The sequence below is a fragment of the Hippocampus bargibanti genome, linkage group LG05 (genome assembly GCF_051943395.1).
Source record: "Hippocampus bargibanti isolate YZ-2025 linkage group LG05, ASM5194339v1, whole genome shotgun sequence".
Classification (NCBI taxonomy): Eukaryota; Metazoa; Chordata; class Actinopteri; order Syngnathiformes; family Syngnathidae; genus Hippocampus; species Hippocampus bargibanti.
The window spans coordinates 31,668,945-31,690,394 of NC_142738.1; the positions used below are offsets into that span (position 1 = coordinate 31,668,945).

At 40.4% G+C, this 21,450-nt stretch overlaps 1 protein-coding gene and 1 pseudogene across 1 annotated transcript in view; one reads left to right on the top strand and one right to left on the bottom strand.

Annotated features, from left to right (window-relative positions):
• Window positions 1-15,364, bottom strand: part of LOC148898531 (NT-3 growth factor receptor-like) — a 52,874-nt gene extending 37,510 nt beyond the window's left edge. The window contains exons 1-4 of the mRNA XM_088995750.1: window positions 14,683-15,364; window positions 9,297-9,371; window positions 8,906-8,977; window positions 3,177-3,248 (exon numbers count right to left, since the gene is read on the bottom strand). Of these exons, the coding sequence (XP_088851876.1) occupies window positions 3,177-3,248; window positions 8,906-8,977; window positions 9,297-9,371; window positions 14,683-14,966 (503 nt within the window). The 5' untranslated portion in view covers window positions 14,967-15,364. The remainder of the gene's footprint in view (window positions 1-3,176; window positions 3,249-8,905; window positions 8,978-9,296; window positions 9,372-14,682) is intronic.
• LOC148898532 (uncharacterized) overlaps window positions 1-21,450 on the top strand; it is a 143,227-nt pseudogene that overhangs the window by 15,526 nt on the left and 106,251 nt on the right.

Consider the following 21,450-nt stretch of genomic DNA (forward strand, 5'->3'; position numbering starts at 1 on the left):
GAGACAACTGTGTTAATCAGCTTCACACAACGGCATTTATGACCCATTTACTCATCAAAACATCAATTCAGCAATTTCAATATCAGAATACATTCATGTGTAGATCTATACATTCAACATCTATACATTGTATATATCCTCCACATTCGCACATGCTTATGCACGTCTGCACGCTCGTGTGTGTTGTACTGGGAACTACAATTGACATCCAAAAATCCAAATTCATCAAAACCACAAAATATTCATCAAAGCCACAAAACAAGGTTTCATATATAGCATCGCCCAATAAGTCCCCAATTACTTTAACATCTTAAGGATGTCTAACACTTATTATTTTGAATACCTGTGAACGACGAGGAAAAGACGACACGAGACAACCGTGTTAATCAGCTTCACACAACGGCATTTATGACAACTGCACATGCGTGAGCTGAGCCTACATCGCCTTCCTCTGTTCCATTCACAGGCGCGTAGCGCCCTCTCCTGACTTAGTAGTCTAATCGACTAACATACAGTAGCAGAGGTCGTTTCTAACCCCCTACACTCTCCTCTGTTTTAAAAGATGTCCCCCGACATCTTGACTATACCAACAAGTAGTCAAGTACCAGTAGAAGCACAGTCATCTGTCTGGTCTCCGTAGGGTGGTGTCAATCACATTCAAATGTAACTACATTCAAGTCCATACCGTCGGGGTAGGGTAGCAATAGGGTTCAGGTCGCACTAGATAATGAGTCGTGGGGTAAGGCATGCAAGTATACAACACATTTACCCCAGGTCTCCAGGCCTGGTAAGATGGATGACCCAAGTGTTCATATGTGAATATCTCTCTGGGTCTTAGAGTACGAGTAGACCATCGTGGCAGCGATTCCATTCCACTTTGTGACGCGGTGTCCGATTCCACCAACTCCGCCGGCGCTCCTGCATCACCCTCATTATCATCCATTACAAGTTGTTCCGGGCTTCCCTCAGCAGGCAGGCTGTCAGCTGGTGTTGGTTTTGGTAATGATGCTGGTACGACCAATGGAAACGCTTCCTCTAGCTGCTGCCCATCCTCTGGTTCCGTAGTTTGTGCCTGGGGGTGGAATTCTGATGCCGCAGCTCTGAAATTGTGCGGTTCAGGTTGAGACACCTGATGACTGCCTGTCTTCCTTGTATACACAGGTAACTGTCGGAGATTGTATGAACATCCCTCCTCTTCATCTGAATAACCAGACTCCTGCCCAACTGCTTCCCTGCTATAAGCCTGTCTGTCTAGCTGTTTTTTCTGTTTATTTGGCTGTTCAACTGGCAAATCATTGACAGACATTAGGAGATTACGGTGCAACACATGGGTAGTTTTGTCTCAGTTTTCTGCCCGAACCTTGTGCACTGGTCCATCTCCCACTCTTTCAGTGAAATAATTGACTGCGGTGCACATTAAAGGAATTCCTTACCGTTCAGGTTGGTAAGATTGGAATTGGCAAATGAGTTGAGTGGGCACCGATGTCAGTCAGAGATTCAAGCGGAATCAATTATTTTATTGTATAGGGTCTCCACGCTAACCAGCTTCTTTCAGAATTGGGAGAAGGAGATTCTTCAGGAGAACTCCTGGTGCATCCGTGACAGGGTGACCGGAGATGAAGCTGGGTTGCGCGGATTGATGTCCTATGCTGAAGCGAAACTGACTGTCAACTGGTGCCCTCCAACTGCATGACAAAAGGCGAGTATGATGAACATTTACGCAGATTGCCATAATGTTGCTGACCATGTCAACTTGTGCTAAAGAATTGTGGAAGGTTGTCCTCCACCCAAACAATGTGGCGACATACCAAGATTTGGCTTCCAAAATTTTGGAAAAATAATTGACAAATGGTTTTGTACAAATTGATAATCTGTGCAATGTCAATGATGGATCATGTTCCACGCAAACACGTTCCCAGTTGGCAAATTGAGACTTTTGATGTCTCAACAGGGGGGAGTGACGATAGCTCGGATCATCATTACCTAAATTTTCACTTTTGGTAATGAGCGATGTTGGCTGCAACGTCATTCCCCAAGAAAGTGGTGCCCTCCAGAAATGCTTGGTCATTCTCTACCACCTTGGGAGGTGTTTCCCATTTTGACCTTGGGGTTTCCAGTCCATACTCCGCACAGATGTTTCGGTAGACTATGTCAGCCACCTGGTTATGGCGCTCCATGTAGGCTTTCCCTGCCAGCATCTTACACCCTGCAGTTATGTGTTGGATTGTCTCAGGTGCCTCTTTGCACAACCTACACCTTGGGTCTTGTCTGGTGTGGTATATCCCTGCCTCGATTGCTCTGGTGTTCAGGGCCTGCTCTTGAGCAGCCAGGATGAGTGCCTCTGTGCTGTCCTTTAGGCCAGCCCTCTCTAGCCACCGATAGGACTTCTTGAGATCAGCCACTTCTGCTATGGTTCGGTGGTACATCCCGTGTAGGGGCTTTTCCTCCCATTATTGTCCCTCTTCCAGCACCTCATCCTCTGTTCCCCATTGTCTGAGACATTCTCTGAGTACATCATCCGTTGGAGCCTTCTTTTTGATGTATTCATTGAGCTTGGATGTTTCATCCTGGACAGTGGCTCTCACACTCACTAGTCCCCGGCCTCCTTCCTTACGGCTTGTGTACAGTCTCAGGGTGCTGGACTTGGGATGGAACCCTCCATGCATGGTGAGGAGTTTTCGGGTCTTAACATCCGTGGTCTGAATCTCTTCCTTTGGCCATCTTATTATTCCTGCAGGGTATCTGATCACTGGCAGGGCATAGCTGTTTATTGCCCGGGTCTTGTTCTTGCCATTGAGCTGGCTTCTGAGGACTTGCCTCACCCGCTGGAGGTATTTGGTCGTAGCCGCTTTCCTTGTTGCTAGTTCGACGTTGCCATTGGCCTGTGGTATACCAAGGTACTTGTAGCTAGTATATATACAGTAAAGTCTCGTTATATCGATATCGGATATATCGATAGTCCCGGTTATATCGATACTATTTCTATGCACGCACGGAGAAAATTACATACAAACAGGGTCGGATATATCGATAGTCCCGGTTATATCGATATTTTTTCGGACTCCCTTGAATATCGATATAACGAGACTTTACTGTCTATATATATATATGGATGGATAAATAGATAGATATATATGGATAAATAGATAGATAGGCTGTGAAAAATTTAAACTTACAGTTCCATGAGCTGAAGATTTTCAAAGATCTGCCAGGACAACGTTGTCAGCATTGAGTTCTTGGCAAAGTTTCTGATGAAGATAATACAAAAGAAATTCATTAAACCAGAATTACTGAATCATTGTTGTCATTTGTAACCTTCAGTGGACTAGCGCTTAGCACATTGACCTCACAGTGCAGAGGTGGTGGGTTCAATCTTTGCTTTGTCCATCTTGTGTTCTTCTTGTGCGTGTTGGTGGTTTTCTCCCACATTCTGAACACCGAACTGAAGACCGAACACTCTAAAGTTTCCCAATGTGTAGTTCTGATCTGAATTTAGATTCCAGCTGTCTTAGGGCAGATAGTGTTGTAAACCCCAAATAATTTCTCAACCGATGCCTTCAATAGTCCCACAATGGGGACATTCACTCGTGGCAGTGACACCCAAACTTGGTTTGTGGTTGCAAAAGATCCCGCTTACATCATTGGATATCTTGAGCCAGAAAAGCGCATTGCAGGGAACAGCATGGCTACTGCCTAGAACCTTCGGGCTATATGAGTGGTTGGTAGCTTTTACAGTCGATTGAGGCCCACGAGCATTTTCCCTGCGATGTTGATAAACTATTTTTTTGGACAATTTGTTTAGTCTCCCTAATGTATTGTTCTTTCCAATCTTCATTTTTACATTGTATCGGATGAACGACATTACTTTATTTTTCATTTGGCAGCCTATCTTTTGAATGCTCGAATTTTTGTCTTAGTGTTTATCGTTTTGAAATAAGTAGGAATTTTGTGTTGCCAAAGGACCTTTTGCAGTTTTTCAGAAACTCCTGCAATGTATGGTACTGCTATTCCTCTTCTTTTTGTATCTTCAGTATTTTTGTTTTCATTTTCTATTCTTTTCTATTGACATTAGTTAAAAGACCACTGAGAGTACCCACAGTTTGTGAGTGCTCTCCTGACATGTTTTGACTACTTTTCTCTACCTTTGATGCTGGTTGGTATTAGTTAAGCCCTATGTTGGAGGGTTCTTACCCACAAAATCTATCAGGAAGTGCGTGAATTCACTAAATCAGGATACACGAGGCACCACAGCAAAACCAAAGAGAGACAAAAGGGAACCTTTCAAAAATTACTTTTAAGAAAACAAATACAGCAACAGGTAAACGCGTATAAAAATATCAGCCCTTCTCATTAGTGCCAAACCACGTCCGTCTAACACAGGGGTCGGGAAGCTACGGCTCGTGAGCCATATATGGCTCTTTTGATGATTGCATATGGCTCGCTGATAAAACTAAATACATATTTTCGTTTTTTCGCCGTTCATTTCCGGTTGGGGCTGCAGTTGGCGAAAAGCGCAATTTTGATTGGATGTCACTGACCTAGGTTGGCCGAAAGCGCCATTTTGATTGGATGATAGTGGCCGTCATATTGAAACAGGTAAACGGCCCTTTAAATGAGCCCAACTAGTGCACTTCAGCGTGAATGCACCGGAGCATTAGAGGAGAGAAAATGTTCTGATTCTAATTTGCAATGAAACAATAGCATCGATGAAACAGTCGAATGTCAGTGACATTTTAACAAGCCCCATGTTAACGTTAGCATCAACATACTTCTGCGAGAAGTAGATTGCAGAGAGCAAGTGTGGAAGTTTATGAGCCGTGTGCAGGCTAGCTAGCAGTAACGTCGCCTCGGGACCGGCAAATTGAATCGTTTGCCTGGATTTTTACCAATCACGAGGAACGGAAAACCATTCATGTTAACGGTGAGTACTATCACAAAGTTATTTTAAATAATACATTCTAATATTTTGTTGAAAAGTGACCGCGCGTGCGCGAGCGTTTGTATGTGCGCGCGTCTGTGTGGCTCTCACTGAAAAACATTTCTAAATATTTTACTTTTATGGCTCTCTTAGTCAAAAAGGTTCCCGACCCCTGGTCTAACATAACATTAGAAGAAAGGTGTTAACTACCGAAAGATAAAAATCTTACTATTTTGCCAGTTGACAAGGGTAGATGTACACTGCTTCTTAACACATTGGATTATGAAGACAAAATAAATAGGCTAATCAGTGATTCTAACACTCAAGAGCAACTAAAAGGTGTCCCTTCCAGTAGATACAAGAAAGAAATGATAGAAAAGTTAGAGAAAGAAAAACATAGACAAACAGATGTATTTTAGATTATACCCGGGAGAGGCCACGCCATGTATCGATGGACTGCCAAAAATACATAAAGAAGGGTTCCCCTTCAGACCCATTGTTTGTAGCATTGACTCCTCTACATACAATGTAGCCAAATATTAAAAAGACTATTGTATCTTAGCTCCGTTCGTTGGTAACACATGACATCACGTAGACAACACCACAGGCAGGGTTTGTAGAGAGTATCAAAGACCTCAAATAGGAGCCTGAGGAAACGTTGACATTTTATGATGTGAGTTCTCTCTTTACGTCTATCCCAACCCCAGCAGCAGTCTCAGTAGTGAGGACGAGACTGCTGGAGGACTCTTCTCTGCATGAAAGAACCGAACTTAAACCAGACCACAACTGCCAATTATTGGAAATGTGTCTAAATCTTACCTATTTTCAATTTAGGGAAACATTTTACAAACAAATTCATGGATGTGCTATTGACTTCCCAGTTTCACCCATTGTGGCAAATCTTTACATGGAAGGGATGAAAAAAGTCCTGCCCCGGAACAAAACCTCGGCACAGTTTAAATATGTGGACGACACTTTCGTCATAATTAAAAAACAAGAAATTCAAAAGTCTTTAGGCCACGCACACTGACCAAGACTTACTTTTTGACTCTAACCACCCACTACAACACAATCTCGGAGTTATCAGAACCCTCCAACATGGGGCTAAATCAGGCATGGGCAAACTACGGCCCACGGGCCACATTTGGCCCGTTCGACTTTTTAATCCGGCCCGCCGAACTTGTCCAAATAATAGTAATAATACTGTCTGAAAGTCTGAAAAAATTAGCGGAAAACACTCTGAAAAGTTGCCTGAACGGCCAAAAAGAGAGACGAGAAATCGTAAAAAAAAACATTGTCGCAAAGTATATATATATATATATATTTTTTTTTTAATTAAGGCTGTACCTACCACAAATGCGACCATGCTTAATTTACGGTAAATTTTCGTGCCTGAAGATTTTGCTCCAGTTGTCGTTTGCCGTCATGGTGCACAATGCATTGTTTGCGTTGCGTTGTTGCCTACAAGCCACTGAGCGCCTTTCATAAGTCTCAAGTACACTTTACAGTTACGGTATAATGTAAGTTTACATTTTGTAGTGTCACAAATCGTGTTAGTTTCTTTTGAATATTTCTTGCGGGGCTGAGGTTCTGTGCATCTACTTTGGAAAATGATATGCAAATGAATGACCTTATAACTTTTGGGAAAGTCAAAAGCAGGCTTCTGATTGGCTGCTGTGCTGAGTATGCAAATTTCAACTGCCGGTAGCCTATGGCTGTGTGCTTGGCATCGATACTCGTGTACTGTTTGCGGGTGACGGCGAGGGCGGCCGTGGCGATTTTGGAAAGCGCGCGGTAAGGTTAATCCATCCATGATTTTGGCGAATTTAACACAAGTAAATATTCTTGTGCTTGAGTATTTCATTGTGTGATAATATCTTTTGAATATTGAAAGTGATTCCATTTTTCAATAAATGTTGATTTCTTTAACTTAACACTATCGATTGAAACTTATTAGAAACAGACGCAATCTTGATAAATCACAGTGTGTATGTTATTTTAATCTAATTCCATTTTCCTATTTGTAAAATACACTCAGTAGAAGTCATTTGAAGCGATTTGACAAATTATGGACACAACTTGTCCGGAGACGTCGGTTGTCCTTTAATGCTTTAGTATATCCAGCCCAAACACTCCCTCCAAATGCTCCTGGCTCGGCCCCTCTGTCAAATTTTAGAACCCATTGTGGCCCGCGAGTCAGAAAGTTTGCCCACCCCTGGTCTAAACTAATACCAATGAGTGTCAAAGGGAGGGAAAAGGAGTCAAAACATGTCACAGGAGCACTCAAAAACTGTGGGTACCCTCAGTGGTCTTTTAACAAATGTCAAAAGAATAGACTAGGGAATGAAACCAATAATCCTGAAGATATGAAAAGGAGAGGAGTAGCGGTAGCTTACATTGCAGGGGTTTCTGAAAAACTACAAAGGGTCCTTTGGCAACACACAATTCTTACTTATTTCAAACCGAGAAACACTTTTAGACAAAAGATTGTGCATCCAAAATATCGGCTGCCAAATGAAAAATAAAGTAATGTGGTTTATTCAATACATTGTAAAAATGAAAATTGTAAAGAGCAATACATAGAGGAGACTAAACAAATTCTCAAAAAAAGACTTTATCGACATCGCAGGGATAATACTAGTACAATCGGCAGTACATATGCACCTAAAAGCTAGCAACCACTCATTTGACGACAATGAGGTTAAAATCTTAGCGAAAGAACATTGATGGTTTGCTAGCTTTTAGGTGCATTTGTACTGCAGATTGAGGCCCACTAGTATTATCCCTGCGATGTTGATAGTCTAGCTAAATCCTTCATTAAACCAATATGGTGGGGTGAGTTTCAATTTGGATCGTTCGTACAACAGCCTGCTTCGGCAACATAGGAGTAGTAATACTGATGAGGTGATACCGGAAGAAGTGGGGTAATCAGGCTGTTGCGGTAATTCGCCATACAAACATGTCTAAACATCGCTCCGTAATCTTTGTTTACATTTTGGACTTCCTGATACGTCATATCCTGCCTTCCCTTACATGATGTCGCATTTACATTACATCACATCCTATCGCGTCACACATTGTGCACCATGAAAATGCTCTCCCTTTCTAGTTTGGCGCTCTCTCTTCTCTCTGCCTACCTCCTTCGCTGACCTCCCACAATGTCTCCGCTGTTTTCAAGATTAAACCAACTTTCTGTTCAACACCTGGCTTCCTGATGATTTAACCATCCTCTGCCGCCAACGCCCGTAGAAGCAATGAACCAAAGACGAACGATCAAAATAAACCCATCACAGGCCTGTCGTTATTCAGAACGAGTGGTTGCAACAGATCCCGGGAACAACATCGGATATCTCTGTCCAGATACTGCGCAGAACCCTCAAGCTTCCTGGCCTCCGGTAGAGGACCCGAGCTAAAATGGGGGACAGACACCACCCATGGGGGGTGAGGCGAGGATTTATATATATATATATATACAGTAAAGTCTCGTTATATCGATATTCAAGGGAGTCCGAAAAAATATCGATATAACCGGGACTATCGATATATCCGACCCTGTTTGCATGTAATTTTCTCCGTGCGTGCATAGAAGTAGTATCGATATAACCGGGACTATCGATATATCCGCTATCGATATAAAGAGACTTTACTGTATATATATATATATAGGGCAGAAACTACCAGTAAGAAGCATCTTGAATATGAAGACAAACATCGGACAAAGAAGTACAGATGACGGTTGAAGAAACCTTTTCACCGATTGCTGTGTAATTTTGAATCTCTTCTACAAAACATTTGAATGCATGTTGTCAGGGAGGTTGTGAGTTTCTGTGACACAGTTTCAGAAGAAGCCTTTCTTGACAAGCTTCTCCTTGTCAGGTAGAAGTGTTGACCACACGGGCAAAATATTTCCAAACAACATAACCTGTGACTTATTCCTTCAACAAGCAATTTCTAAGGTGACATTAATTGAGTGAGGGTGGAACTTACATGTAGCTCAATTGAGGATTTTGCGAGAAAACCCGTGGCTGGATTGTATGCAGAGTACTCCTCGTAATAGTCCTACAACATAAGAAGCAGAGAGTAATTTATTGCCAAACTGTCATTAACTTTAAACATTAACGACAGATTCAGGACAAAGTTTTACAGAATATTCCATACTGCTGGTTTAAAAATCAAATTGTATGTTTATCCATGTTGCTTGTTTTTCTTGACATTTATTTAAAGGACAACCGACACCTGCGGACAAGTTGTGTCCATAATTTGTAAAATCGCTTTGGATGGATGTTTTGACACAAATCAAGGTAATGTGTCCAGTTTGACAGTTTTGCAGGCCTTTTCAGCGACCACCGTATGTTTCGGAAAGCATCTAATGCCGTACAGTCTCTGCAAGCCTGTGTAGAGTTCCATGTGACCTTCTCCCAACGTCTGCAGACCAGTCCAGTTCTCAATGTGTCTGTAAATCAACAGAAAGTGTGAGTCAATCACTATTTCACAGAAATAAAACGCGAGTGTTTTGTGTGTGCGTGTGTGTGTGTGTGTGTGTGTGTGTGTGTGTGTGTGTGTGTGTGTGTTTGTATGACTAGTCTTGTGAGGACCACAAACATTTTATACACTGACGTAGTGAGGACATTTTTGACAAGTAAGGACCTTTTGGCCGGTCCTCACAAGTTTTTCATTGTAAAGGCTTCGAGATATGCATAAGTTATAGTTTCACAGAGGTCCTCACAAATTCACCCAAGATGATTTTGTGTGTGTATTTTCATTTCACATGGACACACCCACTTTTTACTCACTGTGTGTGTGTGTGTGTGTGTGTGTATGTGTGAGTGTGTGTGCATGGTTAATGAGAGGAAAAAGTTCATACCGCAAAAAGTAAAAAATATATTTCTACCAAATTCACAACAGGGGTGAGGACTTTGAAAGTATCTATTCAGCCAATCAGAAACCTCATTCCTGATGTGATTTCAGTTTCAAGTCCACTTTTTATTTCTTTGTTTTTCAAGAAGTTGAAGTGGGAAATGGAGTGACATTTGTGTTCAAATGTAACACTAGTTCTTCTGTAAACTTATCAGCAACGATGGTCCTCACTCCTTATTTGGAGTTATCCAGACCTCACAAAACCATTGAAACAGGAATGTGTGTTTGTGTGTAAGAGGGTGCGTGTGTGCGTGCGCGCGTGTGTGTGTATGTGTGTGTGTGTGTGTGTGTGTGTGTGTGTGTGTGTGTGTGTGTGTGTGTGTGTGTGTGTGTGTGTGTGTGTGTGTGTGTGTGTGTGTGTGTGTGTGTGTGGTATATGGAACTGGGTCACAACTATATAAGTATGTCACAACTATATCATAACTATATGTGTAATATATAATATAATATGTTGTAAGTACATGCAAATTACATGGAAACTTAATTTAAATACATGAGTAAAACAAACACGAATGTTATTTTTCATCACCTCCAAAAAAAATTCTAACAATCTAGATGTAGAGGGATAAATATTTTCAGTACAAGATTAAATCTTTATATCTTCTATATATCGTTTTATAACTTCTTTATAGCGGTTCGACAGCACAGCACAAACATCACAACATAAATAGTTGAGTTTTGATAAAAATGTAATTTGTTTTACATTGAGGACATAACGCATATTCTGTAGGAAAAAAAAAAACAGTTGTATTGACTGGTAATACTTTGATGGTAAGGCAGCATCACCACCCACACCGCGGATACGGATTGTTTTTCAGCATTTTTGACCACGACATTCATCAAGGTGGAGACTGTGCTGAGCGGTTGCGCCTTTTCGGCAGCATGAATATGCCAGGACTGTTTTTGAATGGGAGGAATGTCGGTGCCATTCGACTGTCATCGCTGGACACCAAAGGGGCCATTGTGGTTTTTTTGCGCCTGTAATGGGCAGCATCTTCACAGCCTCGCTTTGTTCAGCGGAAGGTCGGTGCTGTTGGACAGTCTGCGGCTGGATGGATACATGGCTTGAGGAGCCCGCGATAAGAAGGATGGAGCGTCAGCGCAAAGCGCCGATGCGTATATGGAAATGTCGCGGGATGGAATTGAAGCTGATTTGTGTGGGACAGGAGATGTGAGAGAATCTCTTTTCGTCAATGGATGCTGCAGCTGCGTGTTTGCTTTCATATATATATATATATATATATATATATATATATATATATATATATATATATATATATATATATATATATATATATATATATATATATATATATATATATATATATATATAGAGAGAGAGAGAGAGAGAGAGAGAGAGAGAGAGAGAGCCTGGAAGGTCAAGGTGACAACATCGGACATCTCGGTCCAGAAAAGCGCAGTGCTGGGAACAGCACGGATACTGCGCAGAACCCTCAAGCTTCCTGGCCTCTGGTAGAGGACCCGAGCTGAAATGGGGGACAGACACCACCCATGGTGGGTGAGACGAGGATTTTTATATATATATATATATATATATATATATATATATATATATATATATATATATATATATATATATATATATATATATATACAGTAAAGTCTCGTTATATCGATATTCAAGGGAGTCTGAAAAAATATCGATATAACCGGGACTATCGATATATCCGATATCGATATGGATATTGGATTGGATATGCCTTTATTAGTCTCACAGTGGAGAAATATAACGAGACTTTACTATATATATATATATATATATATATATATATATATATATATACAGAACTGGTCTGACACTATGACGAAGGCGGAAGTATACGACCAAAACAAGTCAGGTATTTGAACACCTACTGTCTGTAAGTAAAGAATCTGTTTTAAATTATTAATTTTTTTTGTCAGGGAACAGAGCGGAGTTGAAGGCCATGCAGATTGAACTGATGGTAAACATTAGAGAGGGGGAAAAAGGTCTACAGTATGAAATTACTGTAGACCTTTACTGTACAGTGAGACCTCAATTTACGAACTTAATTGTTTCCCAGACAGAGTGTGTAAGGCGAAAAGTGTGTATCTAAAAAAAAAAATCCCGTAGGAAACCATTAAAATGGGAATAATCCGTTCCCGGGTTTCCATAAAATATACTTTTCAACTAAATAAGCCTTAAAACTACACACAACATACCTTATTCTACGTATAATAAATGTGCTATTGTATTGTAATGAAAGAAATACACTGCATTGTATCATAAAGTCACTTTATTTACATTTGTGATCGTCATTGATGGCTTGATGGAATGGTGTTGGAGGTCGAAGGTCAAAGGGAATTGCTGTTTGGCTAGAGATGCACATTACATGAGGACTGTAATTAAAGAAATAAACTGTGCTGTAAAATCAAGTTTTATTGACCTTTTTGATGGTCGTTGATGGCTTATGGAAGGAGAGTCACCTTCCATCAGGACTGTTGGTAACTTAACCTCTGGTGTGACTTCTCTTATTTTTTCTTTGGAGACTCCTCATCATTTTTGCTGATTAAAAACCTCTTAATTGACACCTGTTGCTTTCTGACTTGTAAGGTGTTACGAGGCTGTGGCATCACATTATCATTCATCATGTTGATGATTGTCATAGCCAGTCTTTTCTGAATGGAACTGTTCGGTAAAAGCCTGCACACCATTCCACTTTGCCAACATTGCCTTGATGAGCTCACTTGATGCTGCAACATCCTCCTCAGATGTTCTGTTACTGGCTTTAAAATCCTCAATAAGCGCTGAACTTCCAGATTGACGCATGGCGATATCGGCGTGAATTAGCCGTGCTTTCTCGCATAAAATAGCTTTACTCACGCTGTCGCCGGATAGGTGCTTTTCGTTAATCCAAATTAACAGAAGTTTTTGAACATCTTCGATTGCCCGAGACCGTCGCTTTAAGAGCACGGAAACACCTTTTGCAACAGACGCACCTTTGATGGCTTTTCTGTTCTGGAGAATGGTAGTCCATCATAGTAAAATTATCAGCAAAAAGCTCCGAGAAGAAGAGTATTATTTTTTTTTATTTTGAAGAAGAAGATTATTATTATTATTATTATTATTATTATTATTATTATTATTATTATTATTATTAATGAGAAGGTTTCTTCAGCCGTCATCTGTACAAAAGTGAAGGTTTCGGACGTTTCGCCTCCTATCCAAGAGGCTTCGTCAGCGAACTAAAGTCTGACTGGTCGTATCGGCCCCATTTATATATCCCTAATGTCCAGACCTGGTGGCGCCGGACACAGCTATGATAGGTCCCTACTCTCAGGTTGGGGGGAGCAGAGGACCACTCCCTGCGGCCCCACTGATTGATCCTACATTCCTGACTAACGACTGGCCTATGACCCCCACTCCCACCGGTATCACCTCATCAGCATTACGAACCTCATCAGCATTACGAATGTTGCCTAACCTGTTTTGCTTAAGCAGGCTATTGTATGAACGATCCAAATTGAACCTCACCCCACCAGACCGGTTTAATGAAGGATTTTGTTGTTTTATAAGAATCGCTTCTTTTACTCCCCTTTCAAACCATCTATGTTCTTTGGCTAAGATTTTAACCTCATTGTCGTCAAATGAGTGGTTGCTAGCTTTTAGGTGCAAATGTACTGCCGATTGAGGCCCACTAGTATTATCCCTGCGATGTTGATAAAGTCTTTTTTTGAGAATTTGTTGAGTCTCCCCAATGTACTGCTCTTTACAATTTTCATTCTTACAATGTATGGAATAAACTACATTACTTTGTTTTTCATTTGGTAGCCTATCTTTTGGATGCACAAATTTTTGCCTTAACGTGTTTATCGGTTTGAAATAAGTGGGAATTTTATGTTGCCAAAGGACTCTTTGTCCGTACATTGCAGGAGTTTCTGAAAAATTACAAACACAAACAGGTTAGGCAACTTTCGTAATGCTGATGAGGTGATACCGGTGGGAGTGGGTCTAATAGGCCAGTCGTTAGTCAGGAATGTAGGAACAATCAGTGGGGCCACAGGGAGGGATCCTCTGCCCCCCCAACCTGAGAGTAGGGACCTATCATAGCTGTGTCCGGCGCCACCAGGTCTGGACATTAGGGATATATAAATAGGGCCGATACGACCAGTCAGACTTTAGTTCGCTGACGAAGCCTTTTGGATAGGAGGCGAAACGTCCGACACCTTCAAAGAAGTACAGATGACGGCTGAAGAAACCTTCTCATCGATGGACCACTCCTGTACGACTAAGAGCTTACACAGACGTATTATTATTGTTATTATTATTACTGTTATTTTTCAAAGAAGAAGATTATTATTATTATTATTATTATTATTATTATTATTATTATTATTATTATTATTATTATTATTATTAGGAGCACAATAAAGTCCACGTAGAGGAAAAACAATGTCTATAAATACATTTCCTATGACTACATTCTCATCTTTACATGGTTAATACAAAACAAACATTCAAATGACAAAGGATGATTATATAGCATCAATTGTGCTCCGAAAGTGAACCATTGACACATTTTTTGAACCGATTTCAAAAGATATTGCAGTGACAGCATATCACAGTTTTGTTCTTGATCAGTAGTGGGAATATTCTTAATTCACATTCAAATTGTTCTAGAAGGCGCTCTACTTAAATAATCGTTGATTGTTTTTGTGAGCAATTAACATCATTATTGTCTTAACGGCTTAATCATGATTAATAAATGTGTTCATTTCCACCTTTTTCTAAAACGAGAAGTTCTTTACATACATTTCCCAAGACGGAGCTCATACATGTCAAATGGTAAGAGGACTGTGGCACTTACATGGAAGTGATGTTCTTGAAATAGAAAAGGTCTGGAGTACTCCTGCTAGGATTTTCAGAGCTCCCAGCATTCCGGAAGAACAGTGAGGAAAGTCCGCTGTTGTCTGCTTTGGTGCAGTAAATTTCATTAGGTGAGCAGGTGCATGTAGGCGGGCAGTCCGGCAGCGATGAGATGCGCTCATGAAGAAATAAAAAGTTCAACACAAAGAAAAGCCTGAAGCAGTAGCATATTTGGAGTGGCTGACAACCATCGAATGGGGCCAAAGCTCCAAGTTCATACATCATGATCAGAAATGTGGAAATAATCGAGTTTTCCTTGCCAGTTTGTTACATCCACCAATGTGGAATGCGTACATTGGGCAACAACATTGCAGAAACGATGCAGAAATCGGCCTATAACATTTTGGGCATGTTAAACAGCCACTAACAAAAGCCTATTGTATTTCTGTTTTCTATCTCTTTCTCTCTCGCCTCCTCCTTCTCCGTCTCTCCAGACCCCTCCCCAAAATCTGAATCAGAAAACATTTATTTGCAGTCCACAGCAGCAATTTGAAAGGGGACAAAGTGACAAAACAAAAACATGAAAAGAATATATTCTTATATATATATATCTGAATATCTGTCCCTGAGTTTGCCAAAAAAACTACATTTTTTCAATGTTGCATTGAACATTAAATGTAAGAATTTTTTGTTGGAGTCACAGTCTCTGTCTGTCTGTCTCTCTGTCTCTCTCTCTCTCTCTCTCTCTCTCTCTCTCCCTTTCTCAGATGACATCAATTAGATGTTAATGTCATGATTTATTCAAGTGTTATACGTTCACCCATAATGCATTTCAGATCATCTTAATGGCTTGTTTAATGGCCTGCATGTGAAGAGACTGTGGTTTCACGATAGATCGGGCAGATTCTATTGCTTGACACACATAAACAAACACACTGACAGACACCAAGGTTGGTGATTTCCACCATGATCACAGTGTCAAAAAAGCTACACTGTAAAATAATAGCTGGATCGATCGATCAATCAATCAATCAATCAATCAATCAATCAATCAATCAATCAATCAATCAATCAATCAATCAATCGGTCAGTATGTCTCTGTCTGTCTGTCTGTCTCTCTCTCTCTCTATCTCTTCCTATCTCTACCTCTATACCTCTCTCTCTCTACCTCTTTACCTCTACCTGTAACTCTCTCTCTCTTTATATATATATATATATATATATATATATATATATATATATATATATATATATATATACAGTGAGACTTACGAACACCTTATCATACGAACTTTTCATCTTACGAATGTCAAATTTATGAAAATTAAACGGGTATCTCGATATCTCGATTCAGAAAAATGCATTGCTCGGAACAGCACGGATACTGCGAAGAGCCCTCAAGCTTCCTGGCCTCTGGTAGAGGACCCAATCTAAAATGTGATATTCCCCTCTTTTTGACACTTCTCAAATGCAGCAGAAAGTACACGGATAGTACTGCATTCATCTACCAAAATAATAAGCGACCCTAATGAGGATAAAGCGGTACAGATCATTCACCAATGTAAATGGAAGGAGACCACAAACCCATTATTCTTTTAAATCATGACTAAAGTGTGTCTCTTCTCTAATGCTGCCCGAATTTACCGCACTTGACCCTTTGCCACAAAAGATGGAGCCTAATTCATCGACCCCTAAAACACAAACACACACAAACGCACACACACTAACACACACACACACACACAATCACACACAAATCACACACACACGTTCCAAATTCAGAGTACCGCAACAACATTCCATAATCACTATGTAAGACTCTCAGTCTTCCCACAGATTTCAATAACAAACCAAGGCTAATGGATAAATGCAGCCATTCTATTGCGGTCTGGAGTTAAAAGCTACCTGACAGAATATAAAGAGTAATACAGTAAAGTCTCGTTATATCGATATTCAAGGGAGTCGGAAAAAATATCGATATAACCGGGACTATCGATATATCCGACCCTGTTTGCATGTAATTTTCTCCACGCGTGCATAGAAATAGTATCGATATAACCAGGCCTATCGATATATCCGATATCGATATAACGGGACTTTACTGTATGAGAAATGAATGTATTTATGCTGCAAATAGTCTCCCAAAAAGTTTATTTACCTCAAATTCTGTTAAAAGTTTATCCTTTTACCGCCAGTCTTAGTGAAGCAGTTCAAAGGTGACTTTCGTACAGCTTTTTCAATAATTAATTTTCTTTCGATGCGATCATCAACGCCGAGTTAAACATAAAAACATAAAATAAAATGTGCAAATCATGTTTATCTTGGCGTCACAGTAGTCACTTCACAGTCCAGTGGTGTAGGGTTCGATGCTAAGTTCGACCTTCCTGGGTGGAGTTTGCCTGTTCTCCCTGTGTCCATGTGGATTTTCTCTGAATGGTCTGGTTACTTCCCAGTTCTTGTGAGTACAGCTCACAGCTCAGAATATTTGCAGTGAGACCTGACACTGACTAGAAAGAAGATAGCTTGACATGCTGATATGTTAGTGAGTAACTTGAGTTGATACAATATACTGTACTGTGAGACGTCGTGCATATTTGTCAGAATGGAGGACCAAACTGAAAAAGAACCAAAGCAACTGCTTCAGAATTGAAGCATTACGAAGGACGATGAAAATGTTTCTTTCGCCGTCATCTGTACTTCTTTGAAGGTATCGGACGTTTCGCTTCTTATCCAAGAAACTTTGTCAGCAAACTAAAGTCTTACTGGTAGTTTAGGCCCTATATATATATCCCGACTGATCAGACATGGCGGTGACACACTTTACTATGATAGGTCCCTGCACTCAGGTTGGGGGGAGCAGAGGACTACTCCCTGCAGCTCCACTGATTGTTCCTATTGTTATGACTAATGACTGGCCTGATTGCCCTACTTCCACCGGCATCACCTCATCAGTATTACTAATTCTATCTTGCCGAAATAGGCTATTGTATGAACGATCCAAATTGAACCTCACCCCACCATATCGGTTTAAAGAAGGATTTAGTTGTTGTAGGAAAATTGCTTCATTTGCTCACCTTTCAAACCACCTATGTTCTTTCGCTAAGATTTTAACCTCATTGTCATCAAATGAGTGGTTGCTAGCTTTTAGGTGCATATGTACTGCCAATTGAGGCCCACTAGTATTATCCCTGCAATGTTGATAAAGTATTTTTTGAGAATTTGTTTAGTCTCCCCAATGTACTGCTCTTTACAATTTTCATTCTTACAATGTATTGAATAAACTACATGACTTTGTTCTTCATTTGGCAGCCTATCTTTTGGATGCACTAATTTTTGTCTTAAGGCAGGGGTGTCAAAGTCATTTTTTTTGCCGCGGGCCACATTGTAGTTATGGTTTCCTCTTGGGGGCCGTTATGAATTTGGGGAAGCCATTAGAATGTTTAAATCCCTTCAAATATTACATATAGAGCACACAGCAAATTAATGAATAACTCGTTTTCAAATCTGAAGGCAAGAATAATGACTTTTATTGTGGTTGACATCCAAAAATATGAAATTTTGGCTGAGATTTTAGCAATCATCATCGAATTTAACAAGTTTGATTTGCTTTCGCGGGCCCAAAAAAATGATGTGGTGGGCCGGATTTGGCCCGCGGGCCTTGACTTTGACACCTGTGCCTTAAGGTGTTTATTGTTTTCAAAAAAGTCGGAATTTGTGTTTGCAGAAACTCCTGCAATGTAAGGTACTGCGACTCCTCTCCATTTTGTATCTTTAGAATTTTTGGTTTCATTCCCTATTCTTTCTTTCTGACATTTCTTAAATGACCACTGAGGGTACCCACAGTTTGTGAGTGCTCTCTGATATGTTTTGACTCATTTTCTCTACCTTCAACGCGAGTTGGTATTAGTTTAGCCCGATGCTGGAGGAATCTGATAACTCCTAGTTTGTGTTGTAAAGGGTGGTTAGAATCGAAAAGTAAGTATTGGTCAGTGTGCGTGGCCTTCCGAAAGACTTCTGTTTTTACCGCTCTGTACTCTTTTATAATTACTTTCCAATTCAAGAAGGCTAGTTGGTTCTCTTTAATGTCCTCACGAGTAAATTTAATGTTGATGTCTACCGAGTTGAGGTGATCTGTGAAGGATTGAATTCCTTGTTTTTTAATTATGACAACTGTATCGTCCACATATCTAAACCAGTGGTTTTGTCCCCGGGAAGGATGTGAGGGCCTGTTTTTCCATCTCTTCCATGTACAGATTAGCCACTATGGGTGAAACTGGTGAGCCCATAGCACACCCATGAATTTGTTTGTAAAATTTCTCCCTAAATTGAAAATATGTAGTATTAAGGAAGATTTCCAATAATTGGCAGATGTGGTCCAGTTTTAGTTTGGTTCTTTCATGCAGAGAAACGTCCGCCAGCAGTCTCGTCCTCACCACTGAGACTGCTTCTGGGGTGGCACAGATGTCAAGAGAAAAGTCACAGCGTAAGATGCCAATGTTTCCTCAGGTTCCAATATGAGGTCTTTGATCCTCTCTACAAACCCTGTGGTGTTCTCTACATGATATTCTGTGTCACCAACCAACGGAGCTAAGGTAGCTTTGAAATATTTGGCTACATTGTATGTAAAGGAGTCAATGCTACAAACAATGGGTCTGAAGGGGAACCCTTCTTTATGTATTTTTGGCAGGCCATAGACACATGGCGTGGCCTCCCCTGGTTACAATCTAAAATACATCTGTTTGTCTATATGTTTTCCTTTCTCTAACTTTTGGAGACAGTCTATCATTTCTTTCTTGTATCTATTGGAAGGGTCCCTTTTTAGTTGCTCATAAGTGTAAGAATCAGTGATTAACCTATTTATTTTGTCTTCATAATCCAATGTGTTGAGAAGCACTGTACACCTACCTTAGTCTGCTGGCAAAATAGTAATATTTGTATATTTTTGTAGAGTAGTTAACGCCTTTCTCTCTTCTAATGTTATGTTGGACGGAGGAAGTTTGGCACTACTGAGAAGGGCTGATATTTTAATGCCTAGATCATCTGCCTCTGCATACGAAAGTTTGTTATTTTTAATAGCCGATTCAGTAGCTGTGATGTAGTCTATTGTAGGTATTGTTTTAGGAGTTGGTTAGTACCGCCTTTTCTGTCTCTGAGAGATCTCTGACAAATTTTTGATCCAATTCTGCCTTGAAATCTACTCATACCTATTTTTCCCGTGTTTGCAAGTAGGTGGGATTGTTTTTGTAAAAGTCATTTTTGAAATTTACCCTTTTGTCTCTCTTTGGTTTTACTGTGGTGCCTCATTTATCCGAATTTGGTACATTCGCACACTTCCTCATAGATTTTGTGGGTATGTTCAGTTTGTAATCGTTGATAATACGTTTCTATTTCTGTTTGTTTTTTATCTCTATGTTAAGTCTCCTAATTCACAAATTTAGTATTTTCCTAGTATAATTTTGTTGCATTTTATCAGCTAAGTATCCGGGTTCCAGGGGTACTTGCTTCAAGTATTTAGGAATTAACCAGCTCTGTCTACATCTAAGATTGAATCTGAGCTGGTTCTTTAAGTCAGCTAATTTAAAAATGGCCTTTTCTAAGTTACGTACCAGCAGAAGGATGTCTCTCCCAAAGTTGGCAGCAATACGCCTGTGGAAGCTCTTAGTCGTACAGGAGTGGTCCATCGAGGAAAAGGTTTCTTCAGCCGTCATGTGTACTTCTTTGAAGATGTCGGACGTTTCGCTTTTTATCCAAGAGGCTTCGTCAGCAAACTAAAGTCTCACTAGTAGTTTAGGCCCTATATATATATCCCTAGTGTCCAGACATGGCGGTGCCGGACTCTGCTATGATAAGTCCCTGCTCTCCGGTTGGGGGGAGCAGAGGACGACTCCCTGCAGCTCCACAGATTGTTCCTGTTGTTCTGACTAACGGCTGGCCTGATTGCCCACTTCCACCGGTATCACCTCATCAGTATTACTAAACCTATGTGGCCTAATCAGCCTATTGTATGAACGATCGAAATTGAACCTCACCCCACCATATCGGTTTAATGAAGGATTTAGTTGTTTTATGAAAATCGCTTCTTTTATTCCCCTTTCAAACCATCTATGTTCTTTCGCGAATATTTTAACCTCATTTTAACCCGATTGAGGCCCACTAGTATTATCCCTGCGATGTTTCTAAAGGAATTTGTCCGACACCTTCAAAGAAGTACAGATGATGGCTGAAGAAACCTTTTCATCGATGGACAACTCCCGTACGACTGAGAGCTTACACAGACGTATTTACAAGGATAGTATGCTTTCCGAGAATAACATGAAATGAATCATGGTTGGATCAAACAACCGAAACTCATAACAATACCAAAACGCAACAAGATACTCACAAACCCCAAAGAGTCAATGACGAGGAGGGCAACCACAAGCATAAACGCGAATTCTATGAACAAAGTAGGTGAGCAAAAGCAGTGATAAGAGAAATAATCTGACAAGGGCGGCAGGGAGATGGTGTCAATGGGATAAAAACATTTTTATCCTTTGATGTTTTTCTCTCAGCATGTTGAGAGTAATAACTTATTTGCTCTTAAAGGACAACAGACACCACTTTTTTGTTTCCTAACTGACATCAGAAAAACGTTTTATAGCATCTAAAATACACAAAACACACAGGATGATATTTTTAGTCAAATGCAAGACACCAGTAAAAATTACTTAAAGTGTCCAAAAACTACTTCAAATTAAACCCGAAAGTGGATAGTTTGAGATGGTCCCGC